General features: G+C 57.8%; 7 protein-coding genes across 7 annotated transcripts; 2 read left to right on the top strand and 5 right to left on the bottom strand.

The window, feature by feature from the left end:
- Positions 1 to 971: 971 nt before the first annotated feature.
- BXZ73DRAFT_79082 (uncharacterized protein) lies at positions 972 to 1845 on the bottom strand (the record flags this gene model as incomplete). Its single annotated transcript, XM_048023011.1, has 2 exons — positions 972 to 1712; positions 1768 to 1845. The coding sequence occupies 2 exons, from the start codon at positions 1843 to 1845 to the stop codon at positions 972 to 974; spliced, it is 819 nt and encodes a 272-aa protein (XP_047875954.1).
- A 1164-nt stretch (positions 1846 to 3009) lies between these two features.
- On the bottom strand, positions 3010 to 4855 carry BXZ73DRAFT_79081 (uncharacterized protein; the record flags this gene model as incomplete). Its single annotated transcript, XM_048023010.1, has 6 exons — positions 3010 to 3762; positions 3826 to 3996; positions 4035 to 4214; positions 4259 to 4288; positions 4483 to 4671; positions 4802 to 4855. The coding sequence occupies 6 exons, from the start codon at positions 4853 to 4855 to the stop codon at positions 3010 to 3012; spliced, it is 1377 nt and encodes a 458-aa protein (XP_047875953.1).
- Positions 4856 to 5844: 989 nt separating this feature from the next.
- Positions 5845 to 7014, top strand: BXZ73DRAFT_79080 (uncharacterized protein; the record flags this gene model as incomplete). The annotated part of the gene is made up of 1 exon (XM_048023009.1): positions 5845 to 7014. The coding sequence occupies one exon, from the start codon at positions 5845 to 5847 to the stop codon at positions 7012 to 7014; it is 1170 nt and encodes a 389-aa protein (XP_047875952.1).
- A 166-nt stretch (positions 7015 to 7180) lies between these two features.
- BXZ73DRAFT_49954 (isocitrate lyase) lies at positions 7181 to 8979 on the bottom strand (the record flags this gene model as incomplete). Its single annotated transcript, XM_048020348.1, has 4 exons — positions 7181 to 7432; positions 7495 to 8635; positions 8693 to 8856; positions 8920 to 8979. The coding sequence occupies 4 exons, from the start codon at positions 8977 to 8979 to the stop codon at positions 7181 to 7183; spliced, it is 1617 nt and encodes a 538-aa protein (XP_047875951.1).
- Positions 8980 to 9484: 505 nt separating this feature from the next.
- Positions 9485 to 11426, bottom strand: BXZ73DRAFT_91134 (N-acetylglucosaminephosphotransferase; the record flags this gene model as incomplete). Its single annotated transcript, XM_048025876.1, has 7 exons — positions 9485 to 9559; positions 9741 to 9981; positions 10060 to 10248; positions 10306 to 10630; positions 10697 to 10910; positions 10962 to 11115; positions 11173 to 11426. The coding sequence occupies 7 exons, from the start codon at positions 11424 to 11426 to the stop codon at positions 9485 to 9487; spliced, it is 1452 nt and encodes a 483-aa protein (XP_047875950.1).
- Positions 11427 to 14512: 3086 nt separating this feature from the next.
- BXZ73DRAFT_12430 (uncharacterized protein) lies at positions 14513 to 15514 on the top strand (the record flags this gene model as incomplete). Its single annotated transcript, XM_048017467.1, has 1 exon — positions 14513 to 15514. A coding segment is annotated over one exon (1002 nt), but the record flags the coding sequence as incomplete, so codon positions are not given.
- An 805-nt stretch (positions 15515 to 16319) lies between these two features.
- BXZ73DRAFT_49999 (oxalate decarboxylase) lies at positions 16320 to 18154 on the bottom strand (the record flags this gene model as incomplete). The annotated part of the gene is made up of 9 exons (XM_048020358.1): positions 16320 to 16638; positions 16701 to 17050; positions 17106 to 17147; positions 17210 to 17356; positions 17413 to 17430; positions 17484 to 17554; positions 17611 to 17634; positions 17693 to 17766; positions 17841 to 18154. 9 exons carry the CDS (start codon positions 18152 to 18154, stop codon positions 16320 to 16322), a joined length of 1359 nt encoding a protein of 452 aa, XP_047875948.1.
- Positions 18155 to 18546: the final 392 nt, after the last annotated feature.

Genomic DNA, 18546 nt, shown 5'->3' with positions numbered 1-18546 from the left:
CCGTCGACGTCGAAGTGGGGTTGGAATGGACACAGCTTGTGACCTCTTCGAAGCCGTGTACACAGCAGTGTCTTCTCGACCTGGGTTTCAGTGGTATCGTCTGCGAATGGAGACGGGGTTGCGCAGAAATCGGCCTTGCCTTCCGTGGCCATTCGCTCCGCATTTGGAGTATTCCGCTGCTTTGTTTTGGACGGCGTCCGTGGGCTATCGGTCAGGCTTTACATTTGAGGCTTGCCACGATGGTGAACTCTGAGCAGCCCAAGGACTACTATGACTGCTATTTCGTTGAACCTTACGCGCGTGCCCTCCCCTCCACCGGCTCCAAATACGGCACCTTCGCCGACACGACTATGGATGCCGGATCACCACCACACTTATTCTGCACCGAGTGGGACGACGCGTTGAAGTCAGGGCGGGAGATGCGCCGGCGACAGGTCGTCCTCGTCGTCAACGCGCGAGTCCGAGGGAAGACTCTGGTGGCGAACTTGTGTCCGAAGCGAGTGGACGTGTTCGAGCAACGGGCTCGACGGTGATTCGGAGTGGACGACGGAATTGCAGGCTCGCCATGCCTCGGGTTCGGTATGTCTTTTTCCTCGGATGAAGGCCCGCTTGCACACCATCACCAGGCCGCGAAGTAGCTAGGGACGTGTCCATCGATGCCACTGCGGCGAATTGCCAAGGTCGTGTGGAGTACGTCCTTTTGTGCTGCACAGCATGTATCATATGATTCATTGTTGTACGGAGACATTCGCACGTTTTGCGTCGTCCCGTTCTCTCCTATGATGAGCGGACCAGTTATCGTCTTCGCTTCCAGAACGCCTGCGTTGCAGAAGGTGTCGTGCCAAACATCGGCACGCCTTCAACATTTTGTGTAGCTTGTTCAATACTCGGCTACTCCGATCCATATAAATACAGTGAACTAAAACAAAAAGCGTCGGGAGAATTTAGCCCAAGGACCGTAGGTTAGACTCTCAGATCTCGTTCCCCTCTGTTTCTTCGTCTTCTTCGTCTTCTTCTCTTCTACATCTTCTTCGTCTTCTTCTCTTCTCATCGTCATCCTCTGGGTCTTCGTAAGGTACCAGTCTGCCGATCGGTTCCGGCTCCTGGTAAACCTCCTCCACCATCGACTTCCCTCCTGACTTGCTCAGCATGATCCACCGGGGCTCCATGTCGTAGAACTTCGTCATCAGATCTATATCTGCCTGCGTTGCCGACTCCACGATGCGATACTTGTTCTTGGGATCAAAGAATCCGTATGCGACGATTCCTTGCCATGAACGCGGAGGCAGTGGCTCAAGGTCCTCTCCGACGCAGGTAAACGTGCCTGCAGGTGAGGGTGTAACGAACATTGCCATCATCCCCTGAATGGACCTTCTGAGGTCGTCCGCCGAGAATAGCCCGCGCGGCCCGTTTGGGGGCGGGAGGTCGCTTCTGTGAGACTCATAGTAGAGCGCAGTGAGCCACATCCGCTTGTGCAGAGTCTGGGGCACCAAGTACCAGCCGAAACCGTACTCCTCTTCGGCGGTCTTGGGGTCGATGTCCGCGGGTGGCAACTTGGCGCCGGGTGGCGTGCGCGCCTGACGGCGCTGTTCGAGCGACAATTTCCCTTTCTGCTCCTGATGGTACTGGTTGGATGTCAATTCCCTAAGGAATGCGTCTTTTTTCGAAAGATTATCAGATCGGGCTTTCGTCAAGGTTTCCATCTTCTCTGACTGTCATCGCCGTTGTAAGCGTGTTGGTTCAGTGGCAAAGTGGGGTACGGCTTACACTGATCAACTCCTGTAATTCGCAGATATACGCATCGTATCCGCCTGAAAAAATTTCCCAGTCCCCCTGTTCAGACATCGTGATAAGGTAGTGTCTGCATGTGTCAAGATTCATTTTCTAGAGCCAACTGTATGGTTAGTGTTTGAGCGACGCACCAAGTTGAAGACTATTGATTGTGAACAACAGTTACGAGAGTAGGATTCTTGTTGGCTCGGAGAAGGTGTCGTTTTCGAAGTGGTTCTGACTGTCCAGTGTCCAACCAGCCGACCGGTCTATATATCAGTGAATCAGATATCATCGACAGATATGGGGTCCGTATCGACGTACTGGTGGTAGCTCAGTGTCTCGCGGACTGGTCCTCAATTAGGATTCTGACACGTTGAGTGCTCAAGTTCCGACCAAGTTTCGATGCCAGCGCAGAACCAGGAGAAAGGGCGCTTACAGCTGAATCCATAACGCTAGGCGGGTTTCAAAAAAGTTCAGCACAGCATATTCGGGCGGAGACTGAATATAGGGGTCGAGATCAGCCATAATCAAGCGGCGACGTTGAGTGAGGGAGATGGGCGCGCGTGAGGAGGGCGCATCGCGACCCGATACTGATATCGGCCCCTTTCGGCACGTCCAAATTCAGTCTCCGCTTAGGCGGGCTATGCTGGACTTCTTTGGAACCCGCCTAGCGTTATGGATTCAGCCGGAATGTAAGACGTTCCTGACTCACAGAGGGCCGTCAAACAGAGACACCGCTGGCGGGTGCTGGGAGGTGCTGGGGCGGTGAACTGCGTCGCTGACCGGCGCTGAGAGCTCTCAGTCCGTATGTGCCACCATACTTATCTCAATTCCGTGTTTGTGGTGCATGTTACGATTAAGCTGAGCCAGACAGTATTGGACGCACATCCCGTCCCCAGACGGTGTTTGTGGACGGTCGGAGGTGCGGATCCAATCTCCGAGCTCCACCACCGCTCCCCGGCGCGCCCTTGCACAACTGTGTACATCGTGCCACACCGCTGAGATGTCTTGATGTCACCCGTGTTCCGTGTTCACCGTGTTCGACAGCGAGCTCGACACCCTCCCGGCCTCTCGTTCTTGTTCTTGTAAGCAGTACTGGCATAGCCAGTGCACAATGAAGATATATTTATTTGTACTACATCGCATGCTGGCAAGCGAAATCGGGTAATTCGCCGCGACGGGCCCTGAATGAACACACCAAGCTGAAAGCTACTACAGTAGGGCGAGCAAGTAATACTACAGCCCCGCGACAACGCGGAGGCTGAGGTGGAGGAGGGCGATGTGGAGGGCGAGACGCAGCGGAGGAGGCGCAGGGTGACGCGGGCGGAGGTGGGCAACGCGTGGAGGAGGGTGACGCAGAGACGGAGATTGGCGACGCGGGCGGAGGCGGGTGACACGGAGGAGGGCGACGCGGGCGGTAGGCAGTGTGAAGGCGGGCGATGCGGGGTGAAATGGACGAGGACGAGGACGAGGGCGACGCGGGCAGCGTGAGCGAGCGGCGCAGACGGGCGATACGGGCGAAGAAAGGCGAGGTGGGGGAGGGAAGCGTGAGCGGATGAGGGCAAGGCGGGGGAGGGCGACGTCCGGAGGCGGAGGCGGATGAAGGGCGACGCAGGCGGAGGGCGGCGCGCGGGCGGAGGGCAGCACACGGGCAGAGGAGGGTTGTGTGGAGGAGGGACGAGGGTGGAGGAGGGCGACGAGGAGAAGGGCAGCGTGGAGACGGAGGAAGGTACGTGGAGAGCGCGGCACGGAGGAGCGCGGTGTGGAAGAGCGCGGTGACGCGGGAGGAGGAGGGCGATGCGGAGGAGGCGGTTGACACGGGCAGAGGAAGGCGGCAGGCACGGGCTGAGAAGGGCAAGGAGGAGGAGGGCGGCGTGGGTGAGCTGCGTGGGCAGGCGGCGCAGGGCGAGGAGGAGGAGGAGGGCGACGCGGAGGCGGATGGCGCGGGCGAGCGGCGCGGGAGAGGACGTCAGGGGCGACGTCTTCGGCCTGTCGTAGGCAGGGGGCATCGGTGGGCATCGGCAGTGCAGGAGGAGGGAGCAGAGGACTCACCAATATGTGCTGCGGTACATCGCCGCAGCCCCATATTCCAATCTCCGTATTGAGGACGTCCGTATTAACGTCCTCGTGCGGTGTTTGTTGTGAGTGCAGTCGGGAAGGTGGGTGTAGGGCGGGATCGAGGTCGAAGTCGGGGGACTTCGGAGGAGGGAAGGTCGGTGACACCTGGTGACACCAGAGTCCAACAGCAGACGACAGTCGACCGTATAGTCGCTATCGTCTGCCTGGGCAGAGCGGGGAGGAGGAGGAGGGGGAAGGAGGAAGGACGGCGAAAGGCGACGTGCAGCACAGCCACGCGACGATGCGTCCTTGCCGCCCAGCGAGGCGCGTCTCCACGGGCGCGCATCACGGATCACCGGATGCATCCGCACCCTGCCGAAATGCTATCGCAACGGATGCTACAGTTGATTACGAGCTGCTCACTGACTCGCCGAACTAGAACGGGGTCGATGCTGAGCTACGGTTATTTCCGAGCAGAGAACGTCCCCGGGGCGATCATATTGCAGGCGACAACGGACCGGCAGGTCGGGTGGGTGAAGCAGGAGGTGGTGGGCGTCCGTGAGCGCTCGAAGGAGTAAGAGGGTTGCATGGTTTCCTGGCTGGCGCGCGGAGGGGCGGGTGACACAGGGGCACACGCCTCCCCACACTCACCGGTATGTAGGAAGAAACCCCGGGCACGTCCGATTTGGGAGGTGCCCGTCGGGGAGTGAGCGAGGTGTGGCTGAGAAGGGGAGGTTGGTAAATGATTAGTGAGGGACTGGCCGAGACACCGCCCAGTCGCGCGGTATATGCATCGCCGCGACCCTGGAATTCGCTAACAACATGGTAGAATTCGAAGTCCTAAAGAGCCGTAGGTGTCATAGGCGCCGCTAGCGTAGGGAGTCGAGACTCGAGATTGGAGAGCCTAGGCTAGCGCGGGCAAGTACCCAGATCATTTGGTCCCGGCTCTGCTGCGTCAAACAGGGCTCACGGCGCCGGCGTAACTAGTGAGACGCGTCTCTGTCTCAACCGTGCTCAAAGACATGTTTTGGACAGCTCAGATGACACAATCCGAGGATGTAGCTTTACGAAGTGGGGTGACAAATTCTTGCCTTCGTCATCCGCGGTTCAGATGCATGGTGGTGCTCATGGAGTATGTATTTAAAGGCGTAGTCAGATGCAGCGTTTTCATCATCCACTCGCCGTTCCACCAATCCCAGCTATCTCCACCAGACATCTGTTCAACAGTACAACTGTCAAGCTTCAGACTTCAGTCCAGAAGTGCTTGTTGCTCAGGAATTCGAACACCCATGTATGTGAAATCCGAGTCCCATTCATGCTTTCGTAGTTTACTCAGGGTTTTCAAGTTGCATTTTTACTTTCAACAGCATGTCTCATCTGAATACTGTCGCGCAGCCTCTCGACACTCAGGTCGGCGTGGCCGCTTCGACCCCGTCAAAGACCGATCAACAAGCCCTTCCCGCACGTTTCGAGTCCCAGCCTGAGGCCCTTGCATTTTTGGAACGAAACATTCTCGATCCGAACTCCGCAGTCATCGAAGTCTTTAAGGGATCCAAAATCAGGGAGACACTGGAGACACTGATCAATCTTACCCATGCACTATCTGAAGATACTCATCAAAACCTCGAAGGCTACTGGTATCCGTTCCATCAATGCCTCATGGAAAGCCTGAAGTGCGGAAAAATCTCTGGGTCGCCGGGATCTGAACAGCATATTGTATTTGTCAGTTGCTGCCCTCAATACCCTATCCGAGGCGTCGATCCACACACCATCGAGAATGCGGATTCTTCGATTTTGTCTTTCGTAACCCGCCTCGCCGCTTGCCGTAAGGACATTACCTTGAGCCGAAGAACTCGCCGAGATATGAAGTTGGAATCCTTGAGTGACCGCACGAAATATCTTAGGAGCCGAGAGGATGCTATTAAATGCATGGGAGAGGACATCTGCAAGCAGAGCGATGCTATTAGAGAACTCCTAGCGACAAAATCTGTGACTCGGCTTCCCGATTACACCATGAAATTCGTGGAGGTCACGGTCACTCCAGGTTTTTTGCATAATGTCACAGAGAACGATGCGGCAAGGGATGGCCTACAAAACGCTAGTTTTCCCTCGATTCGTATCAAAACAGGACCGATGTTGGGCGGCCTCATCATCGAAAGCAAGAAGACGGGAGCGTTTGGTAGGACACCCATCGGAGCTTCCCCTGCGGACAAATGCATTTCACTAAAGATCCCCGAGCGATTCAAGATACAGTGTAAGGAACAAGCCCATCGCATCTTCACCAAGCATGCCAATATATTCGACGTTGGTGTGTTGTTGATTTCCGGCCCGGTACCGGTTTATACGGAGTACTCAAGAGACGATCGTGGTTACGCCTGGCCGCTCCTCGGGACCAGAACGCATCCCAACTCTCCGTCAGACCAGAAAGACTACGAGAATCTTATGAAACAAGTGAAGCTGCAGAACCCCGCAAGTGCTACCAGCGGTATAGTATTTCCTTCTCCTTTCGTGAGAGTAGCCGACAAGGAAGATGGAGGCATCAATTGGGACTTCATCCGGCGTCGCATCCGGGCCAACATGCCAATGTTTTTCCGAGGCTCCGACGACGAAGTCATTTTGGAGAACAACTGGGAAATTGATGCAGTACTGTCAACGTTGCACCGTGACGCGTCCGCCTCCGAATCGACACTATGCAAGGGTGTCACCGAACGGAGCCGTACGTTGATCGAGAAGCTTCGAGGCAAGAGTGAGAGACAGAAGGGGTCCGCGGCGGATGAGAGGGAGAAGGAAGTGGCGGACGATCCTTCCCTCAAAGCCGGCAACTTGAAGGACACAGCAAATGAAAACGCGCCCGTTGCCGAGGAGAGCAAATCCCAAACTGCCGCAGAGAAGACCACTGGACAAGACGGTTCGACGCCCACGGGTCGGGATGCGCTCAGTGCTGATCAAAACAATGGACCTGAATCCACAACCGCAGGTGGCACTACCGTCCCGGCGCAAAAAAAGCTGAATACGCGCGGGGGTGCTCAAGCTCAATCTCAAACCTCGGGTGGATCGGGAAGGGCCGTGATAAACGCGCCTGGCACTGGGAGTGAAGGATCCCAAGCAGGTACTTTGGGTAACAAAATTCTCCGGCAGAGGATGGACAGAGATGAACGAGCGAAACGCCGCGATAAGAGCTAGGCAGGGAGTCGGGGAGTCGTGCGAGCAACGCAGCATGCTGCGATCACAAGTGTACGAATGAACTGAAGAGGAGGACGTTGTAATACAGATGATGATGATGATGACGACGACGACGACAGCGACAGAGAAATACAAAAAGAGGTTTCACCTCGCAAAGATGCAGAACTCAGAGCTTCGACTTGAACTGGTCCTCGGTGACACCTTTGCCCATGGCGGCGGTCGAGGACACACCGCCTGTAACGGTCTTCATCAGGTTGTCCATGTAGTCCGCGCCGGACCACTTCTGGTGGGTAAGCACGTCGCAGCCGATCTCGCGCTCGCGCCGCTGGACGAGCTCGACGTAGGCCTTCATGCCCTCCGTCGCGTACGAGCGCGCGAACAGGTCGCTGATGTACGCGTTCGAGTGCAGGCCACCGAGCTGAAAGCCGGAGCGCACGCCCGTCAGCCCCTACCTTTTGATGCGCAAGAGAGAAGACGCACCGTGATGAACTGCCAGACGAAGCCGAGCTTGCCGAGCTGCCAGACGAACGCCTTCATGTCGTCCGCGTTGAGCCCGGCGGCCTCCCAGTTGAACGACGGCGAGAGGTTGTACGCGAGCCACTGCTCGGGGTAGACCGCGTGCACGCCGTCGGCGAACTCCTTCGCCTGCGCGAGGATCGGCTTCTTGGTCTCCATCCAGAGCAGATCCGAGTACGGCGCGAAGGCGATCGCGCGGTTCACCGCGCACTGCGTCCCGCCCTGGTAGCGGTAAAAGCCCTCGCGCGTGCGCGGCGCGTCCCAGTCCCAGAAGGGTACCTTTTTCAGCCCGAACTCGCTCTGCGCGATCGCGACCGCGGCGGGGTACGAGGCTTGGGCGACGCGCGCGGCGAACTTGTTGACGGCCACGGGAGAGGCGCCCTGCGCGGTGAGCGCGTTCGCGAGCGCGGTCGAGAAGAGCTGCACGTTCGCTTGGGCCATCCACTGCTCCTCGGCGGCCTCGAGCGCGGCACCGGTCTTGCCCGCGCGCTCGGCCTCGTTGAGGACGGCGACGAGCGGCTGGAGGTTCGGGTTCGTGGAGCCAAGGATGAACGGGTGGTCGCGCTCGTCGACGTTGGTGGTGATGAGCGTCGCGGCCTCCGAGTCGGTGCGGGCGATGACGAGGTTCATGACGCCCATGATGTCCATCTGGAGGCGGAGGGCGACGAGGCGATTGATGTGCTCCTGGATGGGGACGAGGACCTTGCCGGCCATGTGCCCGCACTTCTTCGTGCCCGGCGCCTGGTCCTCGATGTGCACGCCTGCGGCGCCCTTCTCGACGAACATCTTGGCGAGCTTCATCGTCGCGGTGAGGCCGCCGTGGCCCGTGTCGGCGTCGGCGATGATCGGGCGGAGGTAGTCGATAGAGGGCGTCTGCGCGAGCTCCTTCTCTGACATACGGGAGCGCAGTTCGCGCTGCTTGCGGTCGTGGAAGAGTTGGGCCATGAAGTAGTGCTCGACCACAGTGGGGACGGTGTTCGACGGGTAGTCAGCCAGGTCGGGGCCGGGCTCGTGCGAGCTGGATGCCGTGCTTGATGACTGCCAGCCGGAGACGTAGACGGTCTCGAGGTACTTGGCCATTTGTGTGATTTGCACAGGGTCGAGCCTATACGCGCCGAACAGTCAGTGCACGCCAAATGGGTCGAGCAGAAATGACACGTACGCGCCGTAAGTATGTGAAGGAGTGCCATTCTTGTAGCGCTCGGAGAGGATGCGCCAGAGCTTGCGGCCCAGGACGTCGGAGGGGTAGGAGATGGGGAGGGTGCCGCGCTTGGAGACGACCTCCGCGGCGGTGTATGGCCGCTTCGTCTTCCAGAAGCGGGGGTCCTACGCGCGACGAGGACGCGACGCGATGAGCAGGCAGTATGAGCACGGGTCATGGGCACATACCTTGAAGAACCGCTCGACCTCAGCCACCTCAGCCTGGAATGTCTGGCGCTCGCTTGCCATGGTGTGTGCTCGTCGTGAGGGTCGGTGGGAGAGAGAGGAGGTGCGGGGCGTAGTAGAGCGGAAGGGGGGGACAGGGGTGTGTGCGCATATTGGCCTGGGCAGCGCGCATTTGAGGGGAAGGAGCTCTCTCGATCGCCTTCACCTTCCCCGGGCGACATGTGATTCGCGCGGGGTCGCCGTGTCGGTCGGGCCACCGTCGCCCGCCCCCGCCTCCTGTCTCCCAACCTCGGCCGAGCGGAGCCGAGGACGTGTCGGACAAACATCCTCGAGGATGGCCTGGCAGGGCGGAATTCAGGCGGCATGCGTAAGACCGGTCGTGTATGCGCTCTAACTGCGGTGTCAATTTGCCTGCGCTCCCGCAGTTGCGGCGGTACGCCCCAAGCGCCGCGTGCGATGGGACCCCCCCACCTCTCTTGCGGAAACAGTCGCTGTTTGGGGACACACCATGTGAGCACGCGGGGAAACACGGTCAGAAACATCGCACAGGTCTGATTTTCTATTGCGTCTACCGTCTGTTCCCGTCATACACCAGCCCCGCGAGGCCATACCTAACGAAGAACGCCACCAGGCTCCCGCACACCTGCCCAGCAATTCATTAGCGCCCGCTCAATGATTCACGAGACCGGCCCAGTCGGCTCGATCCCAGCCGCGGAGCTCATAACACGCGCGGGCCAAAAGCACAGGCGGCGGGGAGCGCCGTGGTCGCGTGCTCGGTCGGAATCGCGCCGGGCTCGACGGAAGAGAGAAGGAGCTCCACACACCTGCGTCGAAATTAGCACCCGTGTGAGGCTGTCCTCGCGCATCGGCCCCAGTCGGAGCAGGAAGACGTTGAGGATCGTCAGGTTCGTCGTGCTTGCGATCGCGCCCGTTTGCTCGTCGAACGCGAGCTCGACCAGCCCGAGCGCAGCGAGCACGCGGAGAATCGCGGAGGAGAGTGCGGAAGGGCGCTTCTCTTTGAACTCCGCGCGTGATGGGTGGAGGAGGTGTATTTCCGAGTCGAACCTGTGACGGAGCAGGGAACGGAACACGAACGGGTCGGCTCTCGGTCGCTCGCGGTCCCGTGGGGAACTAGGAACGCACCTCGGAACGCGGTGTCGGGGACACGGTACGAGCCCAAACAGCTGGGGACAGGAGAGCACAAAGTTGAAGATCTGGGGGAGAAAGAACAGCAGGAGCGTCTTGGAGTAATGCGCTTGAATTCCGACGACTGCAAATGCCATTCCTGTCACATAGCAGAGCGTGTCGCCTGGAAACGCCCGCGCCGGGTACCTGCCAAGCTTCAGAATGAGCGGGGATACGGGGTGCGTAATTACGCAGCGGACACACCAATTGTGGTATAGGAAGCCTAGGCACACGCCGAGCAATGGAAGCATGAAGTACAGACTCAGCAAGTGCCGCTCAACCAAAACCCGACTTCCATAGGCCATCCCGGCACTCCATGCTCCGCCAACCTTGAGACCATCTGTGACGTGCAGAGGCAGAGGTATGCGGAAACCGACGGGCCAGGGGAGGAAGAGGAGGTCGTTGAGGATTACCGACACCGCAATCACGATGGCTTGTGAGACTTCTGAACCGTTGATTCCTGCGAGGATGTTGATGCTGTTCGTACAGAATGTGCTGAGGAGCGACATATACAGGTAGTACAATGGTCCTGTGTATGTGCCGTTGAGCCCGTGGCACGGGAGAAATAAGAAGATACACGCAGGGATGGGCTTACCTAGGTGGAGGAGAGTGCCAAAGATCCATCGAAGTGGTATCGGAACAACGATATCGGTGGACCCCCGCTCCGAGTAGTAAACGATGAGAAGAGGGATGGATGCAATGATGGGTATCGGTAGTTTGTGCCGCCACCGGATGTCAAAGACATCATCGAGGAACCCAAGCATCGTCGCCATGAGGAGGGAGAGGATGGACGAGAGATAGATTGCTAGCTTGCAGACTGTGAGTGTTTCTCCGGAGGTGAAACGAGGGGAAGTACATACCTGGTGGTGGGGAAACTCATCGACCACAAGCCCTTCTCGTCCGCGCATTGAAGACTCGTCATACGTCTTGATGGACTCCGAGAACGCGTACGGGGTGAAGAGGATAAGACAGACGATATAGATCGAGGCGCAAACGAGACCCAAGCTCTCCGGGCTGCACATACTCTAGTGGTGAGTAGATGGATACGCTACACCGGCCGCATATACGCACATAGGGTCATCGTATGTCTTCAAGAGATCTCTTCCCCTGAGATTTGCGCGAATGAAAGTCGGTCCGAGGGCGGGAACGAGGTAAAGCGAGCCCAGAAAGGCAAATATTGAGAATCCGACGGCGGCATACAGGGCAGGTACAGAGGGCGCGGGTTCCAGGAGTGGGCGGAGGAGGAACCATGCCGCTATTGGGGCAAGGGCGACGAAGAGAACGCGGGGGAGGGCACGAGGACGAACGGCGGAATCTTGCGCCATGGCGTCGTGGTCTGCTAACGGGTGTTGGGGCTATCGGTGGCAGTGGAGAGGAGGCAGACGAGGAGTGCCTGCGGTGCTTCTGCGGAGGTAGTGGTCCAGCATGAGGTTCTCGCGGGTGAATCGTGGGCCCCGGCGTGCATCTGTAGACGTGTCACCACCGCGTCGCGCGCAGACGCGTGTCACATGATCCATACTGGATGGAAGTCATCTGTAAATGGATTTATGGAACAACGTAGACAACTAGAGTACGAAGAGGACTTGCTTTGTATACTATGTAGCAGGAGAGGGATCGGTAAAGTAAAGCATTAAGCCATGTGTGTAGGTATCAGGCGGATGTGGCGAAACGTGTCGCGTTCCAATCCGCACTTTCCGTGTTGTCTAATGCACAATGTCCAATGCGACACTCTGACCACGGACCTCACGTAGGATAATGTCCGGACCCACGAGAAGCATAACGGTACCTCCACACACTCCAGCGTGCTCCGCGTCCGGACGTTCATACTCCTCGCGCTCCCGCATCTTGTCTTTGGAGCTGCGCTTCCCGCCGCATGGGCACGGATACTTGTAGACGACGTCGTTAAGTCCTTCATTTCCCTTGGGCACATTTTGGTAACAGAACGTGTAGCTGCCCACGCTATCGTCGTCGTCGGGCGGGATACTGTGACGAGAGAGTCAGGCGCGACATGTGAGACCGACTGTGATACCAGTACTCACTCGAGCCCTGCCTCCCTCAGCAACTGCGAGACACGGTTAATCCTTCCAGTCGCGTCGATCCGCGGTTGGGCCACAATCGCATAGCGCGCTGTGAAGTCGAGGACGCGGACGCGCTTTCCGATGCCGGCGCGCACGACACGCTGCGCGGCGTGGTCCGCCAGCTCATTGCGGAGAGCGGCGAGAAACGCGTCCACGGTCTGGTACGTCCTCCCGCCTGCCTTTATCATGCGGTCCACGCGCCAGTAGTTGGAGAAGCCGCGCTCGTACCCGTTCGCGTTAAGACAGAACCTTTCACGCACTCCGTATTTGGGGTGCTTGACAGTATGGTCGAAGGTGACGGCGTCGGCAGATGCCTTTTGCGCGAGGGCTTTGCGCGCACGGTACGCACGAGTCCAGTCCACGAGCCAGTCGCGGAACTTTTCTTCGCGGCGAGCCTTCGTCATGCGTGGTTTGCGCGCTTTACCAGTCGAGGTCTTCACCGCCGTGGTTTGCGATGGGACGCTGCACGAGCTGCACAGGCCATTGTTCAAGAGGGCAATTGAGATTACACGCTGACAGGATTCGCAGTCCGTGTATGTCTTCGCAGATGAAGAGGGTGGGTAGAAAACGGGGGGTGGTAAGAAATGGTTGGACGAGTCGTCCACGTCCATGCTGTCGTCATCGTAGTCGTTGTTTTCGATGGGCTTGGGAGTGAACGCAGGTCGCGGAACAGATGGCTTCTTTGCGTGGCCAGCCGTCGAAGAGGGTGGTACATGAGCCCGGGGCAGCGCACGAGACGGTTCCACATCGTCTGACAAGCGTTGCGATGCCTTCTTGAGTGCAGACGAAGATTTGTTGACGGCCTCCCGTGACACTTTCGACAATGAACTGGCGTGGGCCCGAAACGAGGTAGCCACGGGGTGCGGCCCCTTGGAAGAGCTAGCAACCTTGGTCAGACCAAGCTCTCCTGAAGAGCGACTGCCGCCCCTCTTGAGGCTACAAGCGATACATATTCCCTTGGCGGAGGGAAGAGAGACCCCACAAGAGGTGCACTCCCGCTTGATAGCTGGTTTCGCTGGATCTGTGCTCTCGTTCGCCTCATCGATCGGACGTGAACCTCGTCATAAACCACGTACCTGGTTCGACCTTCGGGCCTGTGGCGATCTTGGAGGGCAAGGAAGAAGACTGGTCAGCCTTCGAATCCCTCGTCCCGGCGGACAACAGGAGGTTTCGGGCGGCACCGCTCAAAGTAGAGCCACTTGAACCGCGGGGTTTTGAGACGCTAGCCATCGATCGTGTCGACGCTCGCGGCGTGGATGCATTGCGTTGTGCTGGATCATCGGTCGTCGCCGGGCGCTTGGCCGGTCGCGATGTCGAGGCTCTAATCGGGAGGTCGGGGAACTCCGGGCGCGTCGGGTTTGAGCTTCGCTGTCCGCCTGAGCGCTTGTGGGTGTTCGCAGCGTGTTGCCGAACGCGGGCAGAGTTTCTATGACTGTAGTCGCCGCACGGACATGCCATGAGTTTTGTCTTCAGGTCCCTGTGAATGTTGACCTGGGTAGCTGCGGTCGGCGAGACCCCATCAGCCAATCAGCACTGCAAAGCTTCATCCGCGTGCAATGCACGAAAGATGCTCACCTCCATACCATATCGACGTAGTCTGGCTATGCATGTTGGACACATGGGTTCCGACTACTTGTGCGCATGCAGCCTCGGTGTCGGAGACGCCGATGTAGGCGCATGCTTCGGTGTCGTGAAAGGGGCAGCGTTTCGTCCACGTCTCCGATGGGCGCTGGAATATAACACGAATAAGTCCTACGAGTTCGTATGCGCAATTACCCTTACTAACGCTCATATTATATCCACCGGGATGAGAAGAGTGGCTATATGCCGCAGTGGACGTAGTGGCGGTTGTGGTGGAAGTCAAAATTGAGACGCGTCGATTGACACGAGTCTGCGTGACAGACGCGGTGTTACTTTGCACATGATTACTGTCACAGACCACATGGCACACCTCGAGGCTCGACCTCGCTAAGCCCGGCGCGCTCGCCCTGACTGGAGGCTACATATATAAGACCCCATGCACTCTTTCTAATGCCGCAGATTCTTCTCAGAGACTCGACTTCTTCCTGCTGTAGTCGAGGGCCGGGCTCTCCGCATCCTCGATTCGACACGATCGCTTGAGACGAGCTCTGGCGCCGTGACTGGCCCTCGACAACAATACAAACGACCAAAGGTGTTTACGTCCTGTTGGCCACCTCCCAACCTTCAAAACCTACCATGGCGTTCGCATGACAAGCACCAAACTTCTACCCAGCCCAAGAGATCGAGGTAAGTGGCACGGGATTGACCCGCTAGTATGCTGAACCGACGTACAGATGGAATCCACCGTGACGTTGAATTTCGACGTCATGCATATAATCTGGTCCTTCTCGGACAGATCCACTCTGTTCACGTTCAGGAAAACATGTCGCGATTATCGTCATGAAGTGATTCGGTATATTCTCAAAGAAGACGTAATCCTCAACCTAGAACGCCCCGCCAAGATCAGCTCGTTCCTCCACTTCGTTCAAGCGGATCCCACATACCGGGTCTGGTCTCTTCGGGGACTTGTCATCGCTTCGTTCGACTCCATGGACAATGATACAGCCAAAGCCTCAGATGGGTTACACTCAACGGTTGCCCTGCTCACCGCCGTCACCAACCATCCCAACCGTCTCCTTCGGTTGGCCATTCACAACGTCGAGGAAATTCTAGAGATGACTCCGTCCATCTACCCTTTAGTCGTGCAGCTTTCGAATTTACAGGAGTTGCGCCTTTTTTCCGCCGGTAATGCCTCATCGCGTTTAGTGACATCACTCCCAGTGCACCTCCGTCGGACCTCATTGGTGACGATGTGGCACTATCACGTTCCTGGCCTATCGGGTCCCGACACCAACCCGCTGTTACTCCTTCAGAACCACACAGATACCCTAGAAGAATGCGTCCTCGGAGACGTGACGATCCCACCCGATGCGCCCGTTTATCACTGTCTGACGACTCTGCGGTTGCAGTACATACCGGACTACCATGTCGAGCGTTACGTCCACGCATTCCCCAACCTTCAGTTCCTCCACCTGGACTATGACAACATGGAAGACTCGGCGACGATGGACGCGGAGATGGGACTCGCACAGATGGATCACACTCGGGCGAGGAACATGTCGAACCAGGAGCATTGGGGAACTTGGCCGCGTCTACGTGTCTATGACGGTCCCATCGCTGTCCTCTACGTGCTCGGACTGCAATGTCCGATAGCCGACCTCCGTCTCAACGACGATGACGATTCGCAAGTCCACTTCGGCATGCTACCGCTCGTCCTTCAAGAAGCCGTACCTTCCCATCTCGCTCTCCGGATCTGTGACGACACATACGACCACCTCCACCTCCACCAGGCGTTCTTCAACACACGCCGTACCTGGGACCGACTCGTCTCTCTATCGCTTCACATCATCTTCATGAGTGACGAGGAAGCAATCAACAGAGACGTCGACCATATTCTGGTGAGCCCCATTTTGTACACGCATATTTCGTACGTTTTGACGCAGGTGAACAGGCACGTACCACGTACATTACGTACCTACGGAAGCTGGAGGATCTTCAGATCGAGTTCGACTCCTCCTTCCTGAACCAAGGATGCGTCGTACGAAGTCGCCCGTCAACTCGACCACTTGCAGCCACAGTCCCTCTTCGCGAGCCGGACGAATGGGGTGGGATCCCGAAGGACGTTGACGTCGAGGCGCACCTCCACCGCTTGCTTCGGCAAAACACCAACCTCAAACGAATTACCGTCTGGGTCACCAATCCTCAGGGACCTCCCGTGCTGATTGAGGTGGTCGCCGGTTGACATGTATCACGGTAAGACAATCACCAATCGATCAAGGCTGACCATGCTGAAGCCGCATGTTATAGTTCTTATGATCCTGGAAATCACGGGCTTACTTTTCGCCATACCCCTACACCCACCGGGCATGTCTGTTGTACTCTCGAGGACCTGTAGCTGTAAAGAGTCCCCCTCTGTAGCCTGCAGCTGTTGTATCCTTATCTTTGTGTATCGCTCCCTCACTCACTTTGATCGTAGAAAATGTTTTTATATGCACCTCGCTGAAAAGAATCGCTACCACCTGCTACGTACAATAGACACATCCTTTCCCAGCTCACCCACTAATCCATGGGGGCCGGGTAGTGCGGCTTGCCCGCCACAACGACGCCCTTCGTCTTGCTCAGCCGTGCGATCGTGCTGTCCGACAGGTGCAGGTGCTGCTTGACGAGCGCGGGCGGCGTGAGCGCGAGCCACTGCGCGAGCGAGACGTCCTCGAAGACGTCGGTGTTGAAGACCTCGAGAAAGCGCAGGGTCGTGTTCCCCGTGTTCTCGACGTAGTGGCCGAACGACGTCGGCACGTAGCTGACGTCGCCCGGCTGGTAGTCGAACGTCTGCGCGACGCCGTTCGCCGCGAACAGCGTCACGCGCGCGCTGCCCTCCCTGCGCAGTCGGCGCAGTCAGCACTGAGGAAGGAGGATATTCGGAGGGTGTGGGCGACGCACAGGAAGTAGCCCCACTCGGCTTGCGTGGGGTGCCAGTGCAGCTCGCGCATCGCGCCGGGCTCGACGGTGACCTCCGCGACGGCCACCTGGGTGGCTACGTTGAAGACGGTCGAGTCGGCGATCTTCACCGTCCCGCCCGAGTAGTGCTTGGCGGGGAGCTTGGAGAACTCGAAGGAAAACGGCTCCGGAACCGTCCCCTGCGGGCTCACTGGGGGCTGCAGGTCGTCTGGGGGTGCGGTTCCGGGGAAGATGTAGAGCTGCTCGCCAGGGATATGGTCCCACTCGGAAATGTCGTCTTGGAAGTTCTTCGCGATAACTTCCTTGGGCAGATGTGCCAGCCAGTCGGTGAGCTGTGGGCAAGGGATCAGACAAGGTATTTTGGGCGCGAGTGAAGGTCCTGCGCACCAGGAAGGTATTGCCATCGCTGAAGCTGCCTTCAGGGAAAACCTATGTAGGCAGGTAAGTTAGGGGGGTCCTGTTAAGCCATATATACGCTGACGATGACTCACCAAAAGGAACTCTGTGCCCTCGGGAGAGTCATCGGTGGCTTGGAGCGAGTGTGGTATGCCGGGTGGGAAGTACCAAAGATCCCCTTCTTTGACGGTGGCGACATAGTTTCGTCCTTGCGAGTCGACGGAGGTTATCTGCGTGGAACCCTGGAGACGTTCGCAACATGAGATCAACTCCCAAGGTGAGTTCGACGAGGACTTACTTTGATAACATAAGCCCACTAGTAAAAAATCTGCTTCAGCGGCGACAACTATATGAGAGCGAAGCACGTACCTCAGCAGTGTGGTGCCAATGAAGCTCGCGAATTGCGCCTGCTTCGAGACGCATGTTGACGCCAGCCATTGCTATGCGAAGCAACCGTTATTGTCCGCGGGGGTTGGTAGCTCCGACAATGACTTACCTGTAGCAAGAGGCATTTGTTGCACTGAATTGCGACCCGGTTATGAGATAAAACTTGAAAAAACGGTGGTGAACTAACGCACCGTTCTGTTGACGGACCCATCCACCCGTGTTGAGTTGCATCTTGCTAAGACTGAAAGGCCACTTGGCATTGCCACTAACAGCGATGCAAACGAACGCGCCACTACCTCAGTGTCTGCACTTTCGACTCGAGAGCGAATGAGGTCTTACACAGTCCCCGAGTCCGTGGTAGGCGGCGCCAGTATTGACGGGTTCTGGCGGTCAATCGCCGTGTCCTGTGGCCCCATAATGGTCGCCCCCAGACCGCCTCGTTCCGGCTGCGGGTCCGCCGCCGAGGCCTCGTTCCACAGCACGAAGTTCGGATCGTCGCTGGCCAATCGGACCGTTGGACTTGGGGACGCTGGGCTCCCGTCAGTGTGCGTTGCTGCGTCGCGCCGCGAGAGGGTGGACGGGTCGCGAGCGGGGGCGGAGGAAACTGAGCCGCAGAGGACGGCAAAAAGGACTGAGTTGAGGAGCCCGTGCATGGCGATGTTGGGAGGAGAGAGGAGAAGTCGACGAAGTCTTCTCGTGCGTGTGCCCGGCTTTTCAAAGTCTTCCCTGGGGCTGACGGGAGGGTAGCATGAAGGCAGCCGCTGCCAAAACGAAGCGTGAGGCTGGCATGTCATTCAATGGCGCGGGCCAAGGATGTAGCAAGTCGTACTTCGATACACTATGCACCCGATTCCTTGAGTGTCGTTCTTCATCCAGTAGGGAACGTGCAAGACTATGTGAAAGGTAACTCACCAACATGCCGCCTGCGGAGGATGTGGCACAGGACTCTCGGGCTAGTTCCGCCAGCTTGAAGTTGAAAGCTTTGACGCTCGGATGCTTGCATGTTTGCGCGAGTACATGAGTGTTGCGGGGAAGATGGAGCGTA

Source organism: Epithele typhae (genome assembly GCF_022376455.1).
Source record: "Epithele typhae strain CBS 203.58 chromosome Unknown BXZ73scaffold_39, whole genome shotgun sequence".
Taxonomy (NCBI): domain Eukaryota; kingdom Fungi; phylum Basidiomycota; class Agaricomycetes; order Polyporales; family Epitheliaceae; genus Epithele; species Epithele typhae.
The sequence above is the reverse complement of the archived record's forward strand: the minus strand, read 5'-3'. Positions and strand labels throughout refer to the sequence as shown.